This window comes from Lepidochelys olivacea (genome assembly GCF_965140295.1).
Source record: "Lepidochelys olivacea isolate rLepOli2 genome assembly, chromosome: 7".
Classification (NCBI taxonomy): Eukaryota; Metazoa; Chordata; order Testudines; family Cheloniidae; genus Lepidochelys; species Lepidochelys olivacea.
In genome coordinates, this window is record NC_140417.1 from 26,012,582 (window position 1) to 26,033,342 (window position 20,761).

At 42.0% G+C, this 20,761-nt stretch overlaps 1 protein-coding gene across 7 annotated transcripts in view; it reads left to right on the top strand.

The window, feature by feature from the left end:
• Window positions 1-20,069, top strand: part of ARHGEF3 (Rho guanine nucleotide exchange factor 3) — a 311,727-nt gene extending 291,658 nt beyond the window's left edge. For 6 of the 7 annotated variants that reach the window (XM_084634596.1, XM_084634597.1, XM_084634598.1 and 3 more), the window contains 3 exons: window positions 239-409; window positions 16,319-16,505; window positions 17,639-20,069. In XM_084634596.1, coding sequence (XP_084490722.1) covers window positions 239-409; window positions 16,319-16,505; window positions 17,639-17,985 — 705 coding nt within the window. In that variant the 3' untranslated portion in view covers window positions 17,986-20,069. The remainder of the gene's footprint in view (window positions 1-238; window positions 410-16,318; window positions 16,506-17,638) is intronic. The other variant, XM_084634602.1, reaches the window with a different exon arrangement.
• The last annotated feature ends 692 nt before the right edge of the window (window positions 20,070-20,761 follow it).

Sequence of the window (20,761 nt, forward strand, 5' to 3'; positions counted from 1 at the left end):
AGAAGCAAAGTGTTAGAAACAAACACACTGTTGTCTGCTCCATTCTGGCGCTCTCATTCATACCTTACAAATGAAACCTTTCAAACAAGATCACTATAAGACTGACTAAGAAATATGAAATGCTTTGTGAAGTAAAGTGACTCTCTTCCTCTTATCTTCTTACAATTAAGAATGAGTGTGAAAGGCCCATCTGATGGAAGTTCAGGTATTTTCATTCCTCTTTGTTCTTTTTCCATAGATAAATATAATTCAGGGTATAGTTGCAGAAATCAACATAAAGACAGGTGAATCTGAGTGCCAGTATTACAAAGAGAGGCTCATTTATCTTGAAGAAGGCCAAAAGGACGCACTGATCGATAACGCACGTGTTGTGTGTTGTCACGGTGAACTAAAGAACAACAGGGGAGCGGTAAGGAGTAAATTTTTTTTATCACTATATACTTTTAGATAAGGTGTCTTCAGTGCTATGGTGTTACAAGTTGGGGTAGAGAGGATATAGCATTGGTTCAATTTTGAGAGAGAGGAAGGTGGTTGGACCATTGTGTTATGCAGGATCCTATTCTGTGAGATTATATCCCTTCATGGTGGCCTTTAGGAACACGGGTGAATTCCTCAGTGTCACACTGTATTTAAATCCCTAGAAAATAGCTCACTCATCTTCTGGACTGCTACAGTTACATCTATTTGTAAGAGAGATTAGATTTGATCCCACTGTCACTAAAGTTAATGGGAGAAGGATCAAGCCCTAGACGTGGAAATATGAAATGGTGGTCCCAGCTCATGTGGACCATTTGTGTTTTGCACTAGGAAGGCTGTGGGAGAACTGCCACTTGATTGGCTGGGGATAACTGCTTTTCTTTAAAAGAAAGGGGAAATTGCAGATACCTTTTTATACTTCCTGTAGAAAAGATATGCAGTACTTACCAGAGTGCTGCATGGATAGTCTGATCTGCAAAAATTGTCCACGGATGTGGATATCCGTGGATTTGTAGGGCTCTATTAACACCTCCACAGGTCACTGTGCACCAGTGATTCAGGGCTATGCCGTACCCCCTTCTCCGCTCCAGGCAGGGAGGCTACAATCCTGGGCCCTCACGTGCAGCACTGCCTTCCCAGTCAGGGGCTCAGACATCCCTACGCGGCAGTTCTAGTGCACGCAGCACTTAGCTCACTACGCAGGAGCACATGGTCACGTTCTTTTTTGTAAGTTATAGTTTACCTTCTCCATCTAAGCAATCTGGAGATTACAACTCCCAAAATGCCCAGCGGGGTAATGCCACATATTGCAGCCCATTGCTGCATGATTCAGAGAGCCAAGCTGGAGCTTGAGGTCTGGGTGACAGCCAGTCCATTTGGGTGAGTGTGTGCTGCACAGCTCTGTGTGGATACTAATTTTGTATCCAAATCTGAGCTGCAAGCTGCAAAAATGGTCCATGGATATCTGCAGATTTGTAGGACTCTACTTGTAGCCAAATATTTAAACCAAATTTGCTTAAGTCTCTTGAACTAGGAAGAAAGATTGGTGAAGTTTTGTGCAACTTTTTGCTTGTATCCTTGAAATGCCAAAATAGGACCCAACTAATTTTAATTACATTTCAAGTATTAGTATGGTATTTTTAATCAGCTTGCAAATAGCTTTAGTCTTTAATGATAATATACAAATTATGAATTTAGCATGTTAAACATGAATTAATGTCCATGAATTGCATTATAAACTGCTTAAATTTAGCTCTTCTTGACTGAATACTAGATGTGTATTTCTGAAATGCAACCCACAGTAGTAAATTAACATGTAACAGAGGAAGCATTAGCTCTGAGGCTCTATCTAAACTACAGTTTTTCACCATGACTTTATAACCAGTTAGAGACATGGTCACTTTAATCTGTCACAAGTAACATGGTTTAGTTTGGGTCTATGCAGAAGCCTTTCTACATTGATTGTCATAGAAAGAAACGTGTAAATCTAATAAACATGTGCAACTGAAAATATACTGACTTGATAAATATTAACTATTACAACATACACGTTAGATTACTGCCAGATGCATGCACAGGGAAAATTTATACTGTGTATGTGCCTCTCCTGGAGTATATTGCACCTATAAATATGTCTAAATTGATATGGGGGGGGTGAATTCTGCCTCAAATTTAGATTAATATGTCTTTATGTGCGTGCATTTGACTGGTAGTCTAAAATATGTAGGTTTTAATAGGGGGGCGGGAATTAGTATAATTATGTACTAGATTCCTCTCTTGGGGGGGCATAATTCACCCTCATGTATTTACATCTTCAAATTAAGTCTTCATATGCAAGTCCTTGGCTGGTCGTTCAAAAATGCCCAAAATTAATGTTGTTCAAGTCAATATATCGCCAGTCATTTATTAGAACTGTTGAAATTTAGTGGGTATCATTATGTAAGCTTAACTGACATACTGAAGAGGCAGACTGCGTGTGTGGCAGGAACAGCAATTAATAAAAGGGTGTTAAGAAGAAGCAGAAGGGACCAGTTTTATCTTACCTCTCTTCTGTTCTTATATGTCACAGAATGCCACATTAGTACAAGCTGCATTACTTTACTGCTTATGTATATTCTTTTGACTGGTTAACACCTAACATGTAATTTTCATTACCATTCGTCACTAATGAACATGTCCCACTATGTGTATCTATGGGGCCTTATTCGTTCCCCAGGAAGCCAAAAGAATACCTGCTATAAGCCCCCCCATGGTGGTAGTTTTCTTATGGTCGCACCAATTAATGTCAATAAGGGATCGGAACCCTGTTGTGCTAGACACTACAGACAAACAACAAAGCCAGTCCCTGCCCCAGAGAGCTTAATCTTGACAGTGGAAAGTCTGCTTCAGAATGAGGCTCCCTGATGCAAGCTCCCCAACACCCAGTCAGGAGGCCCTTTGCTGGAGGCTTATAGCCATTCAGTACAGCCCACAGAATGGATGGGGTGAGCTGGACCTTGGGGTAGGGTCAGATGGGACAAGAGATTGATTAGAAGCCTCAACCAGTTCAACTCTAGTGGTATCATTCCTAGATTGTAAAGCTACTCATCCTTGGTAGAACTCACACAGAAAGCCAGGAGGCATGAATACCTTGCTCTGGCACGTTCCAGTAGGGTGTAGAGGTTAATTTGTTTGAGCCTAAAAATGGGTTTAACTAGTGCTAACTGTTTAACCAAACACACAGTTCTTCTTCGAGTGCTTACTTATGTCCATTCTATGTTAGGTGTTTGTGCTCTCCATTGAGGAAAAAATTTCCAGCAATGGTATCAGCTGGGCCAGCTCTAGCACCCTCTGGAGCTGCACGCTTATGCGCTGGCATAAGGGGTGCCGCTGGCCATGCATCCTCTCAGTTCCTTCTTACCACCTGTGACAGTTGCTGGAACGCTTCTTTCACATATGGAGACAGACGCAGGTACTGCTCTGCCATGATTTCCATGGTTATTGGAACCCCTGGAGGTTTCCCCAGGTACTGGGTTCTCCCTCCTGTCACTCCTACTCAGTGGTTTCTGAGAGACAGGCTACCACTCCTTCCCACTCAACACTGGACCTGGCTCTGGTACCAATGTCGAGGAGATGGTTCCAGCAGATGTAGCTGAGGCAGAGGAAGGCGCTCCGCCTCCTCCTCCCCAGATGAGGCTGTTGCAGGACCCTGTACCCTGTTTCCACAGGATGACTGCAGGGCCCATCAGGACCTTCTGAAGCCGGTCGCTGTGTACCTGGGTTTGGAAATTGAGGAGCTCAAAGAGACATCACACAGCCTTATTGATATCGTGGCTGCAGCAGCTCCCTCAAAGGTGACTTAGCCCATGAATGAGGTGGTCATCGGACCTCTCAAGGCCCTGTGGCAAACTACTACTTCTCTGTCCCCCACCTCAGAGGGCTGAGAATTATGTTCCAGCAAGTGGGTTCGAACACCTGTACTCGTGTGCGCACACCCCTTCCCCCGGGGGTCACTGGTGGTGTCTGCAGCAAACAAAAGGGACAGGGAGGACCTGTCAAGTGCTACCCCTAAGTAAAAATATGCCAAGAGACTAGACCATTGCAGAAGAAAGGGTTATTTGATGGGTAGCCTTCAAGTACGTATCTCCAACCAGCAAACTCTGCTGGGCAGATAAGACTTTCATTGGTGGGACTCCTTGACTAAATTTAAAGACTCCCTGCCCCCAAGATTCAAGGCAGGAGTATGCTGCCGTCTTGGAGGAGGGTAAGAATGTGGCCAGGACCTCTCTCCAGGTGGCTCTGGACACTGCCAACTCAGCAGCCAGGACAATGGCCTCTGCTGTCGCCATGAGGTGGTGTTCTTGGCTCCAGTCATCCGGCCTTCCTCACAAGGTCCAACAGTCTATCCAAGACCCTCCCTTCGAAGGCTCTTCTCTGTTCTCAGAGCAGATGGACATGAAACTTCATGGCCTGAAGGACTCAAAGGCCTCCCTAAGATCTTTAGGTCTCTATGCTCCATCAGCATCTAGGAAGCACTTCTGGCCCCAGCACCTGCTTGGTTCTTGGTGCCTCCAAGACAGGAACACGACAAAAGAAAAGGGAGAGGTTATAAAATGGCGCCAACCACTCCCGACCACTTCAGCTTCCCAGCTGAGGTCTCAAAGATACTCCGGAGGGCCCAAGCAGGCCTTTTGAAGGTGCGCCTGAGGGCATTGTACCAGTCACCATTTCAGATCCACCACCCCTTTTATTTTTGGAACCTCTGTTGCTCTTCAGCCCAGCATGGTCATACATAACATCAGACCATTGGGCCCTGAATATATTGACAGTTGGATATATCCTTCAGTTTTTATCCACCCCTTCCTCCTGCATTCCCATCTCTCTTCAGGGAGCCTTCTCATGAACAACTCCTCGTCCAGGAGGTGCAATCCCTCCTAAGTATGGGGACTGTGGAAGAGGTTCCTCAAGACTTGAGAGGGAAGGGGTTTTACTCATAGTATTTCCTAATCCGAAAGGGGGCCTCCAAACCATCTTGGACCTGTCTTGTCTCAACAGCTATCTCAGGACGCTGAGGTTCTGCATGGTTTCCATGGCCTCCATAAACGTCAGGGAGCTCAGGGCAGTATGCTTAGCATGCCAAGTGTTCCTTCCCCAAATCTCAGGTGAGGTGGTACAGGTCCTGACAGACAATTCTGTGGTCATGTTTTACATTAACAAGCAGGGAGGGGTTTGATCTTCAGCCTTGTGGCAGGAGGCCACCTGTCTGTGGGACTTCTGCGCAAAGCACCCCATTCATCTTGAGGTGTTGCATCTCTCAGGAGCCTGGAATGTACTGGCAGATCATCTCACCAGATTTTTTTTCCTCTCACCACAAGTGGTCCCTTCACCCAAAGGTCACCAGATTCATCTTTCAAAGGTGGGGGCCTCCCCAGTTGGACCTGTTGGCTACCAGGCACAAAGGAAATGCTATCAGTTTTGTTTACTGCATGGACACAGCCCAGGCTCCATCTCTGATGCTTTCCTGCTCCCATGGACGCATCTCCTACTTTGTGCTTTTCCCCCAATGCCCGTGGTTCACAAGGTCCTCCTAAAAATCAAATGGGACAAGGCGAGAACTATTCTGATAGCCACGGGATAGCCACACCAACATTAGTTCGGCATGCTCCTGGCTCTCTCTGACAACCGCATTCTCACTCCCACTCTGTCAGGGCCTGATTTCATAAGACCACGGCCAGCTGTTTCACCCAAACCCCACCTCCCTGCATGGCTGAACCTGAACAAGCTTGCTAGGAACAGGTTCAGCAAATCTTGCTAGGCAGTAGAAAGAACTATCTACATAGCCAAGTGGAAGAGTTTCTCTTGTAAGGCTTCTGAACATGCTCTCTCTCCATCTCTATCTTCCCTTTTAGTCTATCTTGCACTATTTGCTCCACTTAAAGCAGCAAGGCGTGGCCCTCTCCTCTATTAAAGTGTTCTTAGCAGCCATCTCAGCCTTCCACCTTCCAGTGAAGGACAGGTCAGTGTTCTCCACAAGATGACAGTACACTTTCTCAAGGGGCTGGTGGGGCTCTGTCCGCAAGTCCACAAGCCAACCCCACCCCTTGGGACTTAAACTTGGTTTGGCCAAGAGTCATGGATAGGATGACCAGACAGCAAATGTAAAAAATCGGGACAGGGAGTGGGGGGTAATAAGAGAAAGAAAGAGACCCCAAAATCAGGACTGTCCCTATAAAATCAGGACATCTGGTCACCCTATTCTTGAGTCCCCTTCAAACCATTAGCATCATGTTCTCCTGCTACTTCTCTCTTGGAAGGTTGACTTCCTGGTGCCAATCACCTTGGCCAGAAGGGTCTCTGAAATGAAGAACCACCTTACATGGTGGTCTTTAAGGACAAGATCCATACATGCCACCATCCAGCCTTCCCACCAAAGGTGGTGTCACATTTCCATAACAACGAAGCCATTTTCCTACCAGTTGTCTTCCCAAATCCTCACAAGAACTCTAAGGAGTGAAGCTGCTGTTCCTCAGAAGTTAGGTGTACCCTCCCTTTCTATATTGAGGGGACTAAACCCTTCTGCAAGCCCATGCAACTCTTCGTAGCAATAGCAAAAAGAATGAGTGTTTCCTGTGTCAGCCCAGATGATCTCAGCCTGGGTAACTGCCTGTATTTGAGCTTGCAATGAGCAAGTGAATGTCCTGCCTCTAGCCATCTCAACTGCTCACTCCACAAGAGCCCAGGCTTCGTCAGCAGTATTTCTCATGCAGGTGTCAATCCAGGACATCTGCAGAGTCACAACCTGTTTGGGATACGAAGGTATGCACTGACATTACGCCATCATCCAATAGGCCTGAGATGACCTGTTTTAGAAAAGCAATGTTACAGTCAACATATCCATGAACTCTAAGACCACCTCATGGGATACTGCTTGTGAGATACATAACATGGAATGGACATGAGCAAGTACTCAAAAATGGTTACTAACCTTTCATAAGTCGTTTTTTGAGATGTTGCTCATGTCCATTCCACAGGACCCATCCTCCTACTCTTCTATTGGAATTAACCTGCAAGAAGGAACTGAGAGGGTGCGTGGCCAATGGCACCCCTTATACCAGCCCATAAGTGGAGGACGAGGTGTGGAGCATGCTTTCAGAACTCTTAAAAGATGCGGAAACTACAGAACCTGAACCACCAAAAAGGAAATCAACCTTCTGCTGGTGGCATCTGACTCAGATGACGAAAATGAACGTATATCAGTCTGCTCTCCTTTGGATTGTTATCGAGCAGAACCTGTCATCAGCATGGACACATGTTCTCTGGAATGGTGGTTGAGGCATGGAAGGACATATGAATCTTCAGCGCACCTGGCACATAAATATCTTGCAACGCCAGCTACAACAGTGCCATGCGAACGCCTGTTCTCACTTTCTGGTGACATTGTACACAAGAAGTGGGCAGCATTGTCTCCTGCAAAAGTAACCAAACTTGTTTGTCTGAGCGATTGGCTGAAGTAGGACTGAGTGGATTGTAGGCTTTAAAGTTTTACATTGATTTATTTTTGAATGCAGGCTTTTTTGTACATAATTCTACATTTGTAAGTTCAACATTTGTGATAAAGAGATTGCACTACAGTACTTGTATTAGGTGAATTGAAAATGCTATTTCTTTTGTTTTTTACAGTGCAGATATCTAATAAAAAAATCAGTGAGCACTGTACACTTCATATTCTGTGTTGTAATTTAAATCAATATATTTCAAAATGTAGAAAACATCCAAAAATATTTAAATAAATGGTATTCTGTTATTGCTTAACAGCGCAATTAATCGCCATTCACTTTTTTTTTTAATTGCTTGACAGCCCTAATAAGTTGATTCCAAATGCAAGCTTTTCTCGGGAATTTGGAGTAAGCAGCAGTAATATTTCAACCCCAATTTTAACAGCTTTAACTAGTAAGATACATTGTTTGTGTCTATTTCTAAATTGCCCAAACTCTGTGATTTTTATAAAAGTTTGTTTAATTACTCATGCCTGGTACAGACTGAGTATTCTAAGCAGAAGTTTGGCTGGAATTCATAGTATGCACAATCTCTAGTACTTCGCAGTATCTTTTAACTTTCATGAGTTAAGCTTACAATTTTCAAAAAAAAAAGGTACATTAAGGAGTAGTTGATACACTTGGACTTAAACGAAACATTTTTTCCTCTATAAAATGATTAACAAAAATAGGATAAACAAAGCTTCCAATTTACAAATAAAAATAATCCTCCTCTGGAGCACTGTGAAAATCAAGGTGTTTCCTTTCCATTAACCCAATTTATGCAAATAAAGTTATACTCCCCTGTAAACTACAGCCCCACTAACCACAGTGTGCTGAATGAATAGTCTTTTCTCCTCAATCCATTAATTTTTATTATGCTCATAAACACTGCGAGACAGTAAAGAAAAGTAAGAACCTCAGGGTAAGGGGCTGATAACATGGGGGAGAGGAGGGACAACAAGGACAGCTTGCTTACAATTGCACTGCAGTAACAATCAAAGGTATGGAAATGGGTGCCTTCTGGTCCTCGTGCCCTTGTCTGGAGCTGAGTGCAAGGGATACCCACCCCCCCCAATCCTAGAACGTCTGGGAGAGAAGGATGTGGAACTTGGCGATGATAGCAGCAGGTTCAGCGTAGGCTGCAGCGGGACTCTAGCATCCAGTTGCCTTTCTTGAACCTCAAACGCCTTAACATGTCCATTTGCTCCCTCAAAATCTGCACTATCTTGTCCTGCGTGTCATGCTTGTGCTCCCTGCATGCTGTCATGTCCTCACAGTTATTGTGCAGGCTCTCCGACAGTACAATCGTCCATGCGCTGAGCTCCATCTTGTCACTCTCTGAGGCATGTATTAACTCTTGAGCATGTCCTCCCAAGTCTTCTTTTTCTGCCGTCTAATCTGGGAAAGTCTTTGTCCCTATATGGAGGATGCACCTGTGGACAAGGTTTCAGGTGCAAAGAATACAAACCACAAGGGTAGCATTGACAGTGCATAATTGTTTCTGGTGCAAGATTAAATCTTTTTATAAAAGAAACACCCCTCAATGCACTTCCATGCAATCCACAATGTAAGCAGAACCACTGGCTACTGCAAGAATCAGTTTGCTGCTACAGCCATGGTAAGGCAGGCCACAAGGCATGGGCAATACATCTTGTGCTGCAGCTTTTCATACATTCTTTTGTATCAGTGGTTCCAACCCATAGCAACCTGGATGGTGCTTGAGGACAGGCACCAGCGTAAAGCACCGCAAATAGTTTGATTGTTACAAAAGTGGCACTGGGTTGGGGTGGAAGCAGGAGTGAAAGTAAGTCTTGGGACTTACCGGTACAGGGCTGGGCTGGGGCCAGCTCTGGCCCCCAGAAGGGGCGGGGCCTCAGGCAGAAGGGGCGGGGCTGGGGGAGGTCAGAGCCAGCCCCGGCCCACTCTGTACCAGCAAGTGCCTCCTTCCCTCTCCCCAGGGTAACAGCAGCAGCCGGGGCCTCTGGCAGGGTTTTAAAGGGCCTTGGGTGGTTGCGGCGGCCGGAGCCCTGGGCCCTTTAAATTGTCCCCGGAGCCCTGCTGCCACTTCCCCAGGGCTCTAGCCGCCACTACCACCCTGGGCCCTTTAAATTGTCCCCGGAGCCCTGGAGAAGCGGTGGTGAGGCTCCGGGGACAACTTAAAGGGCCCAGGGCTTGGCGGCTGCTGCTACTGCCCTGGGCCCTTTAAATCACCGCCCCAACCCTGCTGCTGCTACCCCAGGGCTCCGGCAGCAGGGCTCTGGCAGCAATTTAAAGGGCCGGAGGCTCCAGCCGCTGCTGGGAGCCACAGGCCCTTTAAATTGCGCCTGGGGAAGCCGATCCACCCTAGTACAGCACACTGGCTCTTGCCAGTACACCGTACCGGCTTACTTTCACCTCTGGGTGGAAGGGAGACTACCAGGAAGTGTTGCCTCTCTCCTCCCCCCCTGCCACCAACTTAAATGCTGGCTGCAATATGGGGTGATCCCTTCCAATCACAATCAGGGCACGCTCTGGAAAGCATGGTTGCGAGACCCAGAATTTACCAAACCGGGGTGGATTACTTATCGAATTGCTTGCGGTTTAAGGGCTAGCATTTAAAACTTCCCCTGTTTCCCCTAGGTGACCATATGTGATATCACTCCCCTGAGGGTAACAGAGGCAGAAAGAGCAGATGCTGCAAGCGTCTGGCTACAGACTTGGTCCTTTTGTTGCAATGCTGTGCGCCACATTGATGCCTGAAACTTTAATACTGGAGTGGCATGGGAAAGTGTCTACAGTGGTGGACGAAATAAGGCAACCCTTCCTAGAAACCTTCTGCAAAGAATTGCAGAGTACTTCCATGAAAGCTTCCTAGAGATTTCCTTGGAGGATTCCTGGGCCATCCCAAGCACATAAACAGTCTGTTTCTGAGAGTACCCTCTGTGTAGCTGGAGTGGCCGCTGATAACCAGTATCCCAATTTTTTTTATTCAGATTCAATATTAAAAATAATAGCATGTAACCCCTACAGTTTGATTGAAAATGTGTACTCACCAGAGGTGCCTTCCTCGGCATCACGCTCTGCTGACAATTGGTCCTGTGAGGTGATGGGCTCCAGAGTTTTAAAAAAAAAAAAAAGTTCTTGGCTATTGGGGAGAATGGATCCCCCTGCTTGCCTGCCTTGCATTTTCCTCCTCCTCTTCTTGGTCAACCATGTCTCCCTCATTGTTACCTGAGGTTGCCATGGAGCATTTTGGGGTAGTGGTGGGGTCACCGCCTAGAATTGCATGCAGCTCCTCATAGAAGTGGCATGTCTGTGTCTCAGAACCAGAGCGACTGTTCTCCCTTGTCTTCTGGTACACTTGCGAAAGATCCTTTATTTTCATGCAGAAGTGCTGTGTGTCCCTGATGTAGCACTCCCCCCACCCCACCCCACCCCCCATAACCTGTGCAATTTTGGTATAGAAGTTAGCATATCTTCCAGGGATTTGGAGCAATCAAATTTTGAATTGCTCCGCTCCAGCACCAATAGTGACTGCTCCAGCTCCGCTGCATGCTCCGTCTCAAATTAACTTTTAACTAAATAAAAAAGTGCATACAGACTTAACTTTTAGCCTACCAATAGACTCCATCGCCTCACAATCTTCCCAAAAATTTATCTTGAATAATGCTTCATTACAATTATGAATTGCAGAAACTCGCCGGCGTCTTTCTTGTTTATCCAATTCCTTTTCGAAGGCATCTTCAGAAGAATTGGTGCTTGAATTATCTCCATTTCCCTGTGATGGCTGAAGGCATCTCAGGGGTGGACGCTCGAACAAGTTCAGAGTGGAGATGGAAGTTTGAGAACAGCCTGCTATTTCTGAAGGATGTGAACTTTCCAAAACCGCAAATTCGATTGTTGATGACTCCTTTTGTTGTTTCATTTTCTTCAACCTCTTTTGTTGAGTTCAAATGTAGCAATAGATTTTGTTTTTCGAGTCGTCGAGCAATATCAAGGAGCCCTTCCTTTGCCTTTGGTATATCCCTTGAGGTAAGAAGAATCCGATACCGTGGGTCAACATAAACTCCAGCAAGGAAAATAATATTGTCAAAAAGCTTCTCTTCGCGTTTGTGCATGGAGGATAGAATTCTTTCTGCAATTTGTCCACCATTTTCTTGCAAGAATTTTGACAGTTTTCGCCATTCCTTCATTAAAACTCCCAGGATTACATCGACAGCTTGAAGATTCACAGTTGTTAGGTTTGGCTTTGCCAAGAGGTATCGCAGGTTCTTCATTTAGTCCCATTCAGCTTTTGTTAACTTGAGTTCTCTTGTTCCAGCAGCAGCCGCTTGTTCACAGTAAGATTGAAAAAGGAGAAGCCAATCATCGCAAATGTTGAACCCCAGCAAGTCACAGTATCCAATGATTGAGTTACCCCATGTCGATCAAGCAGAACACTTTGAATACTTGGGGTTCGTAGTTTGACAACGACTTGTTGAATTTTTGCAAGAAATTTCTTTGCATGTTCTTTGTTCAGTCCATCCCAGATTGCTAACTGAAGAGTGTGAATACCACACCTCATCAGCTGGACTTTTGAGTCATCCTCATGAAGCCATGTTGGAAATATGAGGCTAGGGGGTCATTAACCCATTGTGCAGTAGCATCCATGTTGAGTTCAATTTCATCCATTCCTTTAGTTCTTTCATCAGGCAAAATAGTTTGTTCTGTCCACATCCCTGTTCTCAGAGGTAGAAATGGTTTCATTGTCCTTGCTGAAATTTTTGACAGCACACGTCATGTTTGCAGCATTGTCAACGCAGATGCTCAACACTTGCATTTCACTGATCCCAAATTTTTCCTAAAATAGCTTTTACTTGATCTTTCACATACAAAGAATTGTGGTGCACTATCAGTGTCAATTTATGTCCAAGGTTTTTACCACAGCTTTATCTTTTCCTTCTTCATAGTACTGAGCATTGATTGCAGGGAAATTTTGTGCTACCTGAAAATGGATGCAGCAACCTGTGGAAACAATTTTTGCTCCAAAGCTTTCTTGAGCTCTTCGCGACCAGACTCAGTTGTGCTGACAACTAAATGATGAACCGCATCGTGCCCCATCAAAACGCCAAGCTGCCGACCCATTTCACCTGCAATTTTTTAGAATCCTTTGTTCTTTAGCCTGAAGGTAGTGAGAGGTGTTGAACTCAAGCAAACCATTTCCATCAGCCCTTCACAGAAAGTATTGGCATCCATGGTGACTGTAACCTTTGAGGACTTCAAATATGAGTCAAGTTTTGTTTGCTCAATTTTGGGTTTCTTTTCAAATGAAGCTCTGCAAAAAATCTCTTCTCCAGGAGTTTTCAAAGAGCCAGATGAATGTCATTTAGCCGCATCAGCTTTGTTTTGCCTCATCTTCCTGGTCTTTTTTTGTAACCAGAGCTGCATAGTTTTCAGGATGGCTACATTTTACGTGCTGCCAAAGGTTGAAACTTTTCACACCATTTGCTTCACTTGTCTTGAAGCTACATGGTTTGAGCTCGCCATTCACTTCCTTTTCCACCTTGCACGTTGCCGATTTCGTCTTTGCTTTTCCCAAAAGCCCAAATTTTGGCTTTTCAAATTCAAAAGTAAAGATGTCATTGAGATCCTTTTCCGTAAATCGGCTATCAGTCATGGGGGGCAGATTTGATTTTTTAATTTTTTGTTGAAGCCATGGCCAAATCTTCTTGTGCTGCTACCGCATCCCAATGTTTCTTGTTATGATCTTCGAAAAGCAATGAACAAAAGCATTGTATTTTTTTTTATAATGTACCTGCTTGTGATATCTTAACCACTTAAGGTATTCCGAATTTATTTTGGATTTTCTGGACAAAAATGATCGCATTTTCTTTTTATACAAAATTATTATTAAAATATATTTTTAATATTTTAACATGTTTCTTGCAGTTTTAATGAAGTATTTTAATATACATAATATACATTTTTATTTATAAATTGCAAGTTTAGTTTTTATGGAATTTTGCAGTAAAAATATTTGAAATATTTTCCAAGTTTTTAATATATCAAAAATGCTTTAATATAGATATATCAATGAAATTTGGTATGCGCCGTAGCGTTAGTACGTGCTATCACTGTTCTACAACATTAACTGTTGGGACGTAACAAGACTACACGTTACAAGGTTCAAAATAAACTTTAACAGGAAAGCGGATTCAAATTGCAAGCACAGTCCTTTTAGTAAAGAGAGCAAATATTCGGAAATACGTTTTTGCTTCATCAGTCTGAATAGATTATACAAATAGAGCAAATAAACAGGTTCTATCTTGTATAATGTTTCCAGCCTGATGAAGGAAAAACATATTTCTGAAAATTTGCTCTCTTTTCCAAAAGGACTGTGCTTGCAATTTGAATCCGCTTTCCCATTAAAGTTGATTTCCAACATTCTGTCATACAGCATCATTCAAATAAAATTATTTAAACTACAGGTGTCGTGAACTGGGGGGGCTAGGCCAATTTTATTTAATATTTTTTAAATCATTGACTATTTAACAGATACGACCCTGGAATATGATTTAATGCTAAAACATGCATTAAAATGGTACTCTTAATTTATTTTGTATAATTAACCATTTCCAAGAAAACTGTTTAAAAATTTTAATCTGCTTAGAATGATCCAATTTTACTTACTTATTTTTCAACTTTGGAACCATAAATTTGAAACATAATCACCAAAAATTAACTTATTATGGAACATATTACCACTCGTATCTGGGGCAGTCGATGACAAGCCTTTCTTGAATTATGAAATAAAAATGACCAAGCACCAGTTCGGGATGCCTACGGTTTAGATAATTTTGGATAAGGTAATATGGTAGCACATACTAACGCTAAGACAGACATAATTTCATTAGTTTATATTAAAGTGTTTTTGAGATATTAATCAGAAGTTAACTTTTCATCACCTCCTTGAAGGGACTGTAGGTCCCTTAGGACACGTGTTCACAGAAACTTTTTTTCTTAAAATAACCTTAGGATTCATCCCCAAAGTTGTGTTGAACGTTTTCCAATCACTCTGGATATATCACAAAAATCACTCCTAATTTATGCAAAAATGTTTACTGTATATTTATATGCCTGCTGCACGTGACTTTTTCAGTAAATTTAAAATTACAAACACTACCAAAAGACCATTGAACATATGACATATAAAATAAGTCCATCAGAGTGATATGGGACCATGTACAAATGAACAAATGTACCAGTAATGGGAGCCCGTTTGAGAAATGAACTTAAGTGGTTAATATCTCTAGCGATATCTTAATATATCAATAAACAAAAACATTATTCTTTTGCAGTATACCTGTTCGTGATATCTTAAATGTTGCAACTTGCGTCACACTTTTCCGTAATCGCAGCACTCAGCGCTTCTCGTTGATCAACCCTTACAAAAGAAGTATCAACACTTACTAATCTATCTAACTAATCTACGCGAGTACGTACTCGCCTAACCTGGCCACAAGGGTGGGAGCAGTCTGCAGTGTAGCCGGATGTCTGATAATTATCTGATTCTTTAATAAAACATATCTCCAAAAAACTTTAATTTTGTATCTGTACATTAAATCTTGATTTCGGCTGAAGTGAGAATAACTGACATATTACGTAAAGTAGATGTTAATATCAGTTGCTCTACAATCTGAAACTTTTTGGCACCTTTAGGACTTTCTTGCTAAATATCATTCATTTTGAATAGAAAATGAAGAAAAAACCGGAGCAATGGAGCAGTCAAGATTTTCTGTGCTCCGGCTCCGCTCCGGCTCCAGGCAAAAACCTGCAGCTCCACACTCCAGCTCCGGGCTCCGCTCCAAAGCCCTGGTTTCTTCTGCTGATTTGGAGCTCTGCGTGCACAGATTCTTCTCCCCACACAGCAATAAGATCCACTACCTCCTGCGTGCTCCATACTGGAGCACGTTTACAGCCTTGAGCATCCGTGGTCAGCTGTGTTGATGAGCTCTCCATGCTGATCAAACGAGGAAATGAGAATTCAAAAGTTCCCAGGGCTTTAACGGGGGGCTGTGCCCTATGTACCTGGCTGAAGTGCAGTGGAGTTGAAAGCGCTCTCCAAAGCGGTCACAGTGGAGCACTGTGGGACACCTCCTGGAGGTCAATTAATTCAAATTACACAGTGCAGTCTCTACACTATCCCCATATTCATGCATGGATGTCTGTTGAAGCAGTACGCCTCTCGCAGAGGGGGAGTACAGAAGTAAACTTTAAAAGCCCTTTAGGTCGGTGGAAGGGACTCGGTAGTATGGACACGTACATTATTAACTTGACCTAATGTGGCATACGTCAACCTAACTTTGTAATGTAGACCTGGCCACAGTATCTCAGAGAAACACTGATGGTACTTCTACACAGCAGCTGGGAGATGTGATTTCCATGTGTGGGTAGACAGATTCATGCGAACTCATTTCTGCAACTGAGAAAGTTATGGAACCTCAAACATAACATTTCATTTCTGTTATGAATAAGGACCACGTTGTGCAAGATGTTCTCGGATCACTGCTTAAACACATTGGATATGGGGACAGAAAAGCATTTTTTGTTTTCTCCTTAGTTTACATAAGTTACAAGTGGGTATGAATATTTATACTATATTAGGCCACCTACAGTATTATTATGGGAGGGAGGGAAGAGAGGCCCAGTGATGGCTGTGGTGAACAAATTTACGCTTATTTATGTCTAAGCAAGGGGAACTAAAAGCTAATATATACTGTTGGAGTATATTACAGTTGAAATAAACTTTGTTCAGTGACTTTTTAAAAAGAAAAATGAATTTATTTTCCTTTTATGCTTTTTAACAGAAACTGCATGTCTTCTTGTTCCAAGAAGTGCTGGTGATTACCCGAGCTATCACCCATAATGAACAACTCTGCTACCAACTATACCGGCAGCCCATCCCAGTAAAGGATCTTGTTCTGGAAGATTTGCAGGATGGAGAGGTGCGACTAGGTGGATCCATACGTGGTGCATTTAGCAACAATGAGAGAAGTATGAATACACTTTTGATTTGAATACTTTATCATTAGTTCATAGGAAATAGATGTAACTTTGAAATCTCCTCCCTTAATTTAAAATAACATCTTAGGTCAAAAATTTGACCTTTTTTTCAAAATGTTATTATGCAAGACTCTAAATGTCTATTTTAAAAATCCATCATATCAATAATGTGATTCTCTCCCCCTCCCCACCCAAAACACACAGAAACACCCCTTTACTGCACTGGGAAGTGGAAAAGGGAGTAGAATGTAGCAGCACAACAAGAAATTATAAACAGTCTTCCCTAGAGTATATTTTGAAATTTTCTAACTTATTTAGAAACCTTATGACAAGATTTATCTATTGTGATTCTTCATCTTGTTATGGAGGCATTGGCTGCTACTCCACAGTTAAGGCTGTGATCATGCAAATACTTATGCATGCGCTTAATGTTAAGCATCTGAGTCATCCTTTTAAAGTCAACTGGACTACTCATATTCTTAAAGTTAAGCATGTTAAGTGTTTGTAGACTCAATGCCTACGAATTAACAAGTTTTCCATTACAAACCATCTTTTAACCTTTTCTGAGAAATAATGTTGAAAGTTTTTTGTGACTGATTTATGTTGTGGATTACAGGTAAGAGGGGGCCCAAGCTGCCACAGGAACAAGTAGTCCTGGCTATTCCATAGGGAGCAAAAGTGAAATTTCTCAACTCTGCAGGGCCGTTATAGCCAGAGAGGCTCCACAGGGTTCTGTGGGTAGCACCAACTCTATTGAGCTGCTTAAGGTTCCAAGCTTGAAACGGTAAACTGGCATAGAAGTCAGCCAGTTTAGGCATTTGGGGTTGGTTTTATGCATGTATAGCATCAATATACTGGCTGAATTCTAAACTAATTAACCTAGCAAGCAATTAACTTTTAGCAACTCCAGTAGTATCTGGGGATGCCCCACTACCCTACAGAGGTAGGAGCGACAAGTTCCTTGGTTTTCCCTCGGCTCCTATTTATTCTATGGGTTTCTAACTTAGCCCTGGGGAAGCAACCCAGTAAACCTAAGAACGCGGTAGAGTGTTTTAGTATTTTAATGTACTCTCATTAAAAATGCAGACACCCAAAGCAATCAACGGACATATTTTGTTTTTCAGTTAAAAACTTCTTTAGAATCAGCTTCAAAAGTGGATCGCAAAGCCAGTCCCACTCGCTGCAAGCCAATGACTCCTTCAACAAACAACAGTGGCTTAACTGTATCCGACAGGCCAAAGAAACAGTTGTGTGTGACATAGAGGCTGGAACACTGGATTCAGAAGGACATTTCCTAATATCCCCAAATCGGAGTAGGGTACCACAGGGAGAAAGCAGGCTTGAGCAAATGGACCAATCAGACAATGAGTCAGACTGTAGTATGGACACTAGTGAAGTCAACATTGATTTTGAATGCATGGAACAGACAAACTCTTGTGAGAATGACAAACAGATAGAAACCAACATTTGACAGAAAATTACAGTTCATGCAAGTAAACCTGTGTCTTACCTGTACAGTATTTGCATTCCATAAATGGAGCAGTTTGGAAAAGCACTTTTAACACTTTTTTGTGACAATGTCAACACAATCTTTCTTGTATTTGTACCTTTTGAGTGTAGTACTGTAACTGCCAATCTATGTAAGCTGGAATCTGTTACAACTCCTATCCTGTGATATTTCCATAAACATCTGGGTGGATGAAAGTGGTACTTGACCAGTTATATTCATTGTCCTGCTGATAGAAAGAATCTCTAAACTCAGAGATGATGCGTAACTGTTGTTAGTAGGGAGGCACAATTTAAAGGTTCTGGTGGTATTCAGCAGGGTTCAGGACAGGGCATATAAACCCTGGCAGAAATCTGGGGGGGGGCACTGGACCCTGTGGACCTCCCCAGCACGTCTCCTCTGTCTAAACTACTGTTTATATGTATATTACGTAAGAGTCTCTCCATGGTTTTTACAGTGTTTGACCTCTAACGTGGCACCTAAAGACAAACTTTGTAGTGGCTCTTTAAAGGGGTATTGAAGTCTGCATTTAATTAGGAATGGCATTCAAAATTTTCAGAAAGGCAAATGTCTACAAAAATAACATCTTGGAATAAGGTAAGTTAGCTACTGTGGTGGTAAATCAACAGGAAATGTAAAGAGTAGGCCATGTCAACAGTGACTCTTAGGGATTAATTTTAGAAAGTATGAAGCACTGTATGAAAATCCCGCAAACCAACATAGTAATCTGGTCAATTAGAGTCAGTGTAGTGTTCGTGGTTTACTTATTGGAGCGCATAATACTAAAATCAATTGAAAGAGAAGTCTACTGCTAATACTGAATCTTCAGATTAAGTGCTGGGAATGTTGGGTATTTGTAAATAAAAAGTTGGTAGTTTGCTTACAGTGCCATGTATAACTCTGTATTATCCTGATTAAGACAGGAAGAATCTAAAAAAGCATTAGATCATTGAATAGGCCCTCCAGCATTTTGCACTCACTGATGTGACTAACCGTTACCACTAAACTAAAGTTAAAACATCCCAAGATCTTGTGTAAATGACTGTTTACAATTACATGTAGTTGTTTTTTAAGACTGAGACACAATCTTGTATCTATGGTGCTGTACAAACACCCCTTAGGGGACAGAGAAAGTTTAAATAAAAAAGGGAATTTATTTTCCTTTAGGAAATATCACACCCTTTATATTTTTGTCAAGTTAGGTTTTTTTAAATTTTGCTGCATCTAAACCTCATGCTGTAATTGGAATCACTGCTGTGTTTTCTGGTGGCTGATTTAAGTAAGTCAATTATTGGCCTGACTCATTATGATGAGAGGCACATCAGCCAATTTAAAATGCAGTCAAAAACACTGCACCAGCCTGACTATTTTAGGAATTCTTGGTTCATCTTTTATTTCTCAATGCAGAAATCTACTGAAAGGTAAAGTAAGCTGCAAAATTTGTGTCCTTACTAACTGACATGATCCTTGATATTGTAAAAATTCAGGATGACCTTTGCAAATTAGACACACACCAGCACAAGTAGTAAAATTGCTAAATTATTGCCAAAAATATTTGTTTCATGTGTGTTTACAAGTTTACAGAAAGAAAGCAGGAAATAAAATGTCACTTACCTTGTACATATGTCATGAAGTGCATTAAAGGAATCAGTGTGGCAAGATAATCAATATAAAAACAAGGTATATTACTTTTTTAAAAAAAATACTGTTGTCAGTTTTACCCTGTAGACCTTATTTCTGTATTTATAGTTTTTAAAACATTGTGAATTTTTTTTCTATTGCAGGCTTGTAATTTATTTAAACTGCTTCATTTTTAGAGTAGAATGTTTGAGCATGCCCTTGAAGAATAAGACAAAGGAACATGTTATTGATGGGGGAAAAAAAAAGAAAATATATTAGGTTATGAACTTTTGTTATGACAACTGTTGGCCAAACTTAGCAAAAAGCATTGATGGAAAAGAGGAGAGAATGTATGTGTTGATGAAATATTTGTGTATAATGGCCTTAAACTTTTATGGAAGCATTTCAAATAAATTACATTAAACTGTTTTGGTTTTTAATTGTTTTGATTGCTTATTATCCAAGAAGCCCACTATGGCTGAATCTACATAGGGCTTTCAACAGTATTTAATATACGTAAGCAATGTTTATATTTTGGTTCTGGCTGAAGTGGGTCATAGACCAGGCCTGGATAAAATTTTTCTAATTTCATAATTTTGATGGAAAAACTTTCACAATTTTTTTTCTTTTTTTTTGACCAGCACAATTTATACAGGTTGGACATTCAATGTGAGTGAGGAAAAATTTTTAGGAGTTTAAAAACAAAAGACAGAGTTTCAATTCCTGTAGAGACCCATCATACAACAACTTTGTATAAAGTAATATGGGCCACAATCTTGCCATTGCCTGCACTCGCATAAATCCATGCAGTGGCATAGAGCTCCACTAGAGTACACACTAGTGCATCTGATTTCAGAGTCAACTCTATGCTTTGGCCATCCAAACCATATTCTAACAAACTACAGCCATAACTGAGGATGCCTATATACTCTTCTTCAAAACATGGAAAAGCTTTATGTAGATCAGGGCATGTTGCATCATTTAGAAAACTGTGTATAGTACAGCAAGGCACTGTTCACTATGGCCATGGAACTGTTCTGAGGGCAACCTTTCAAACATGAAGAGTATATAGTTCTCTGCCTGAATCTGCATGCAGCCTGAAACAATAGCTGAGATAGGT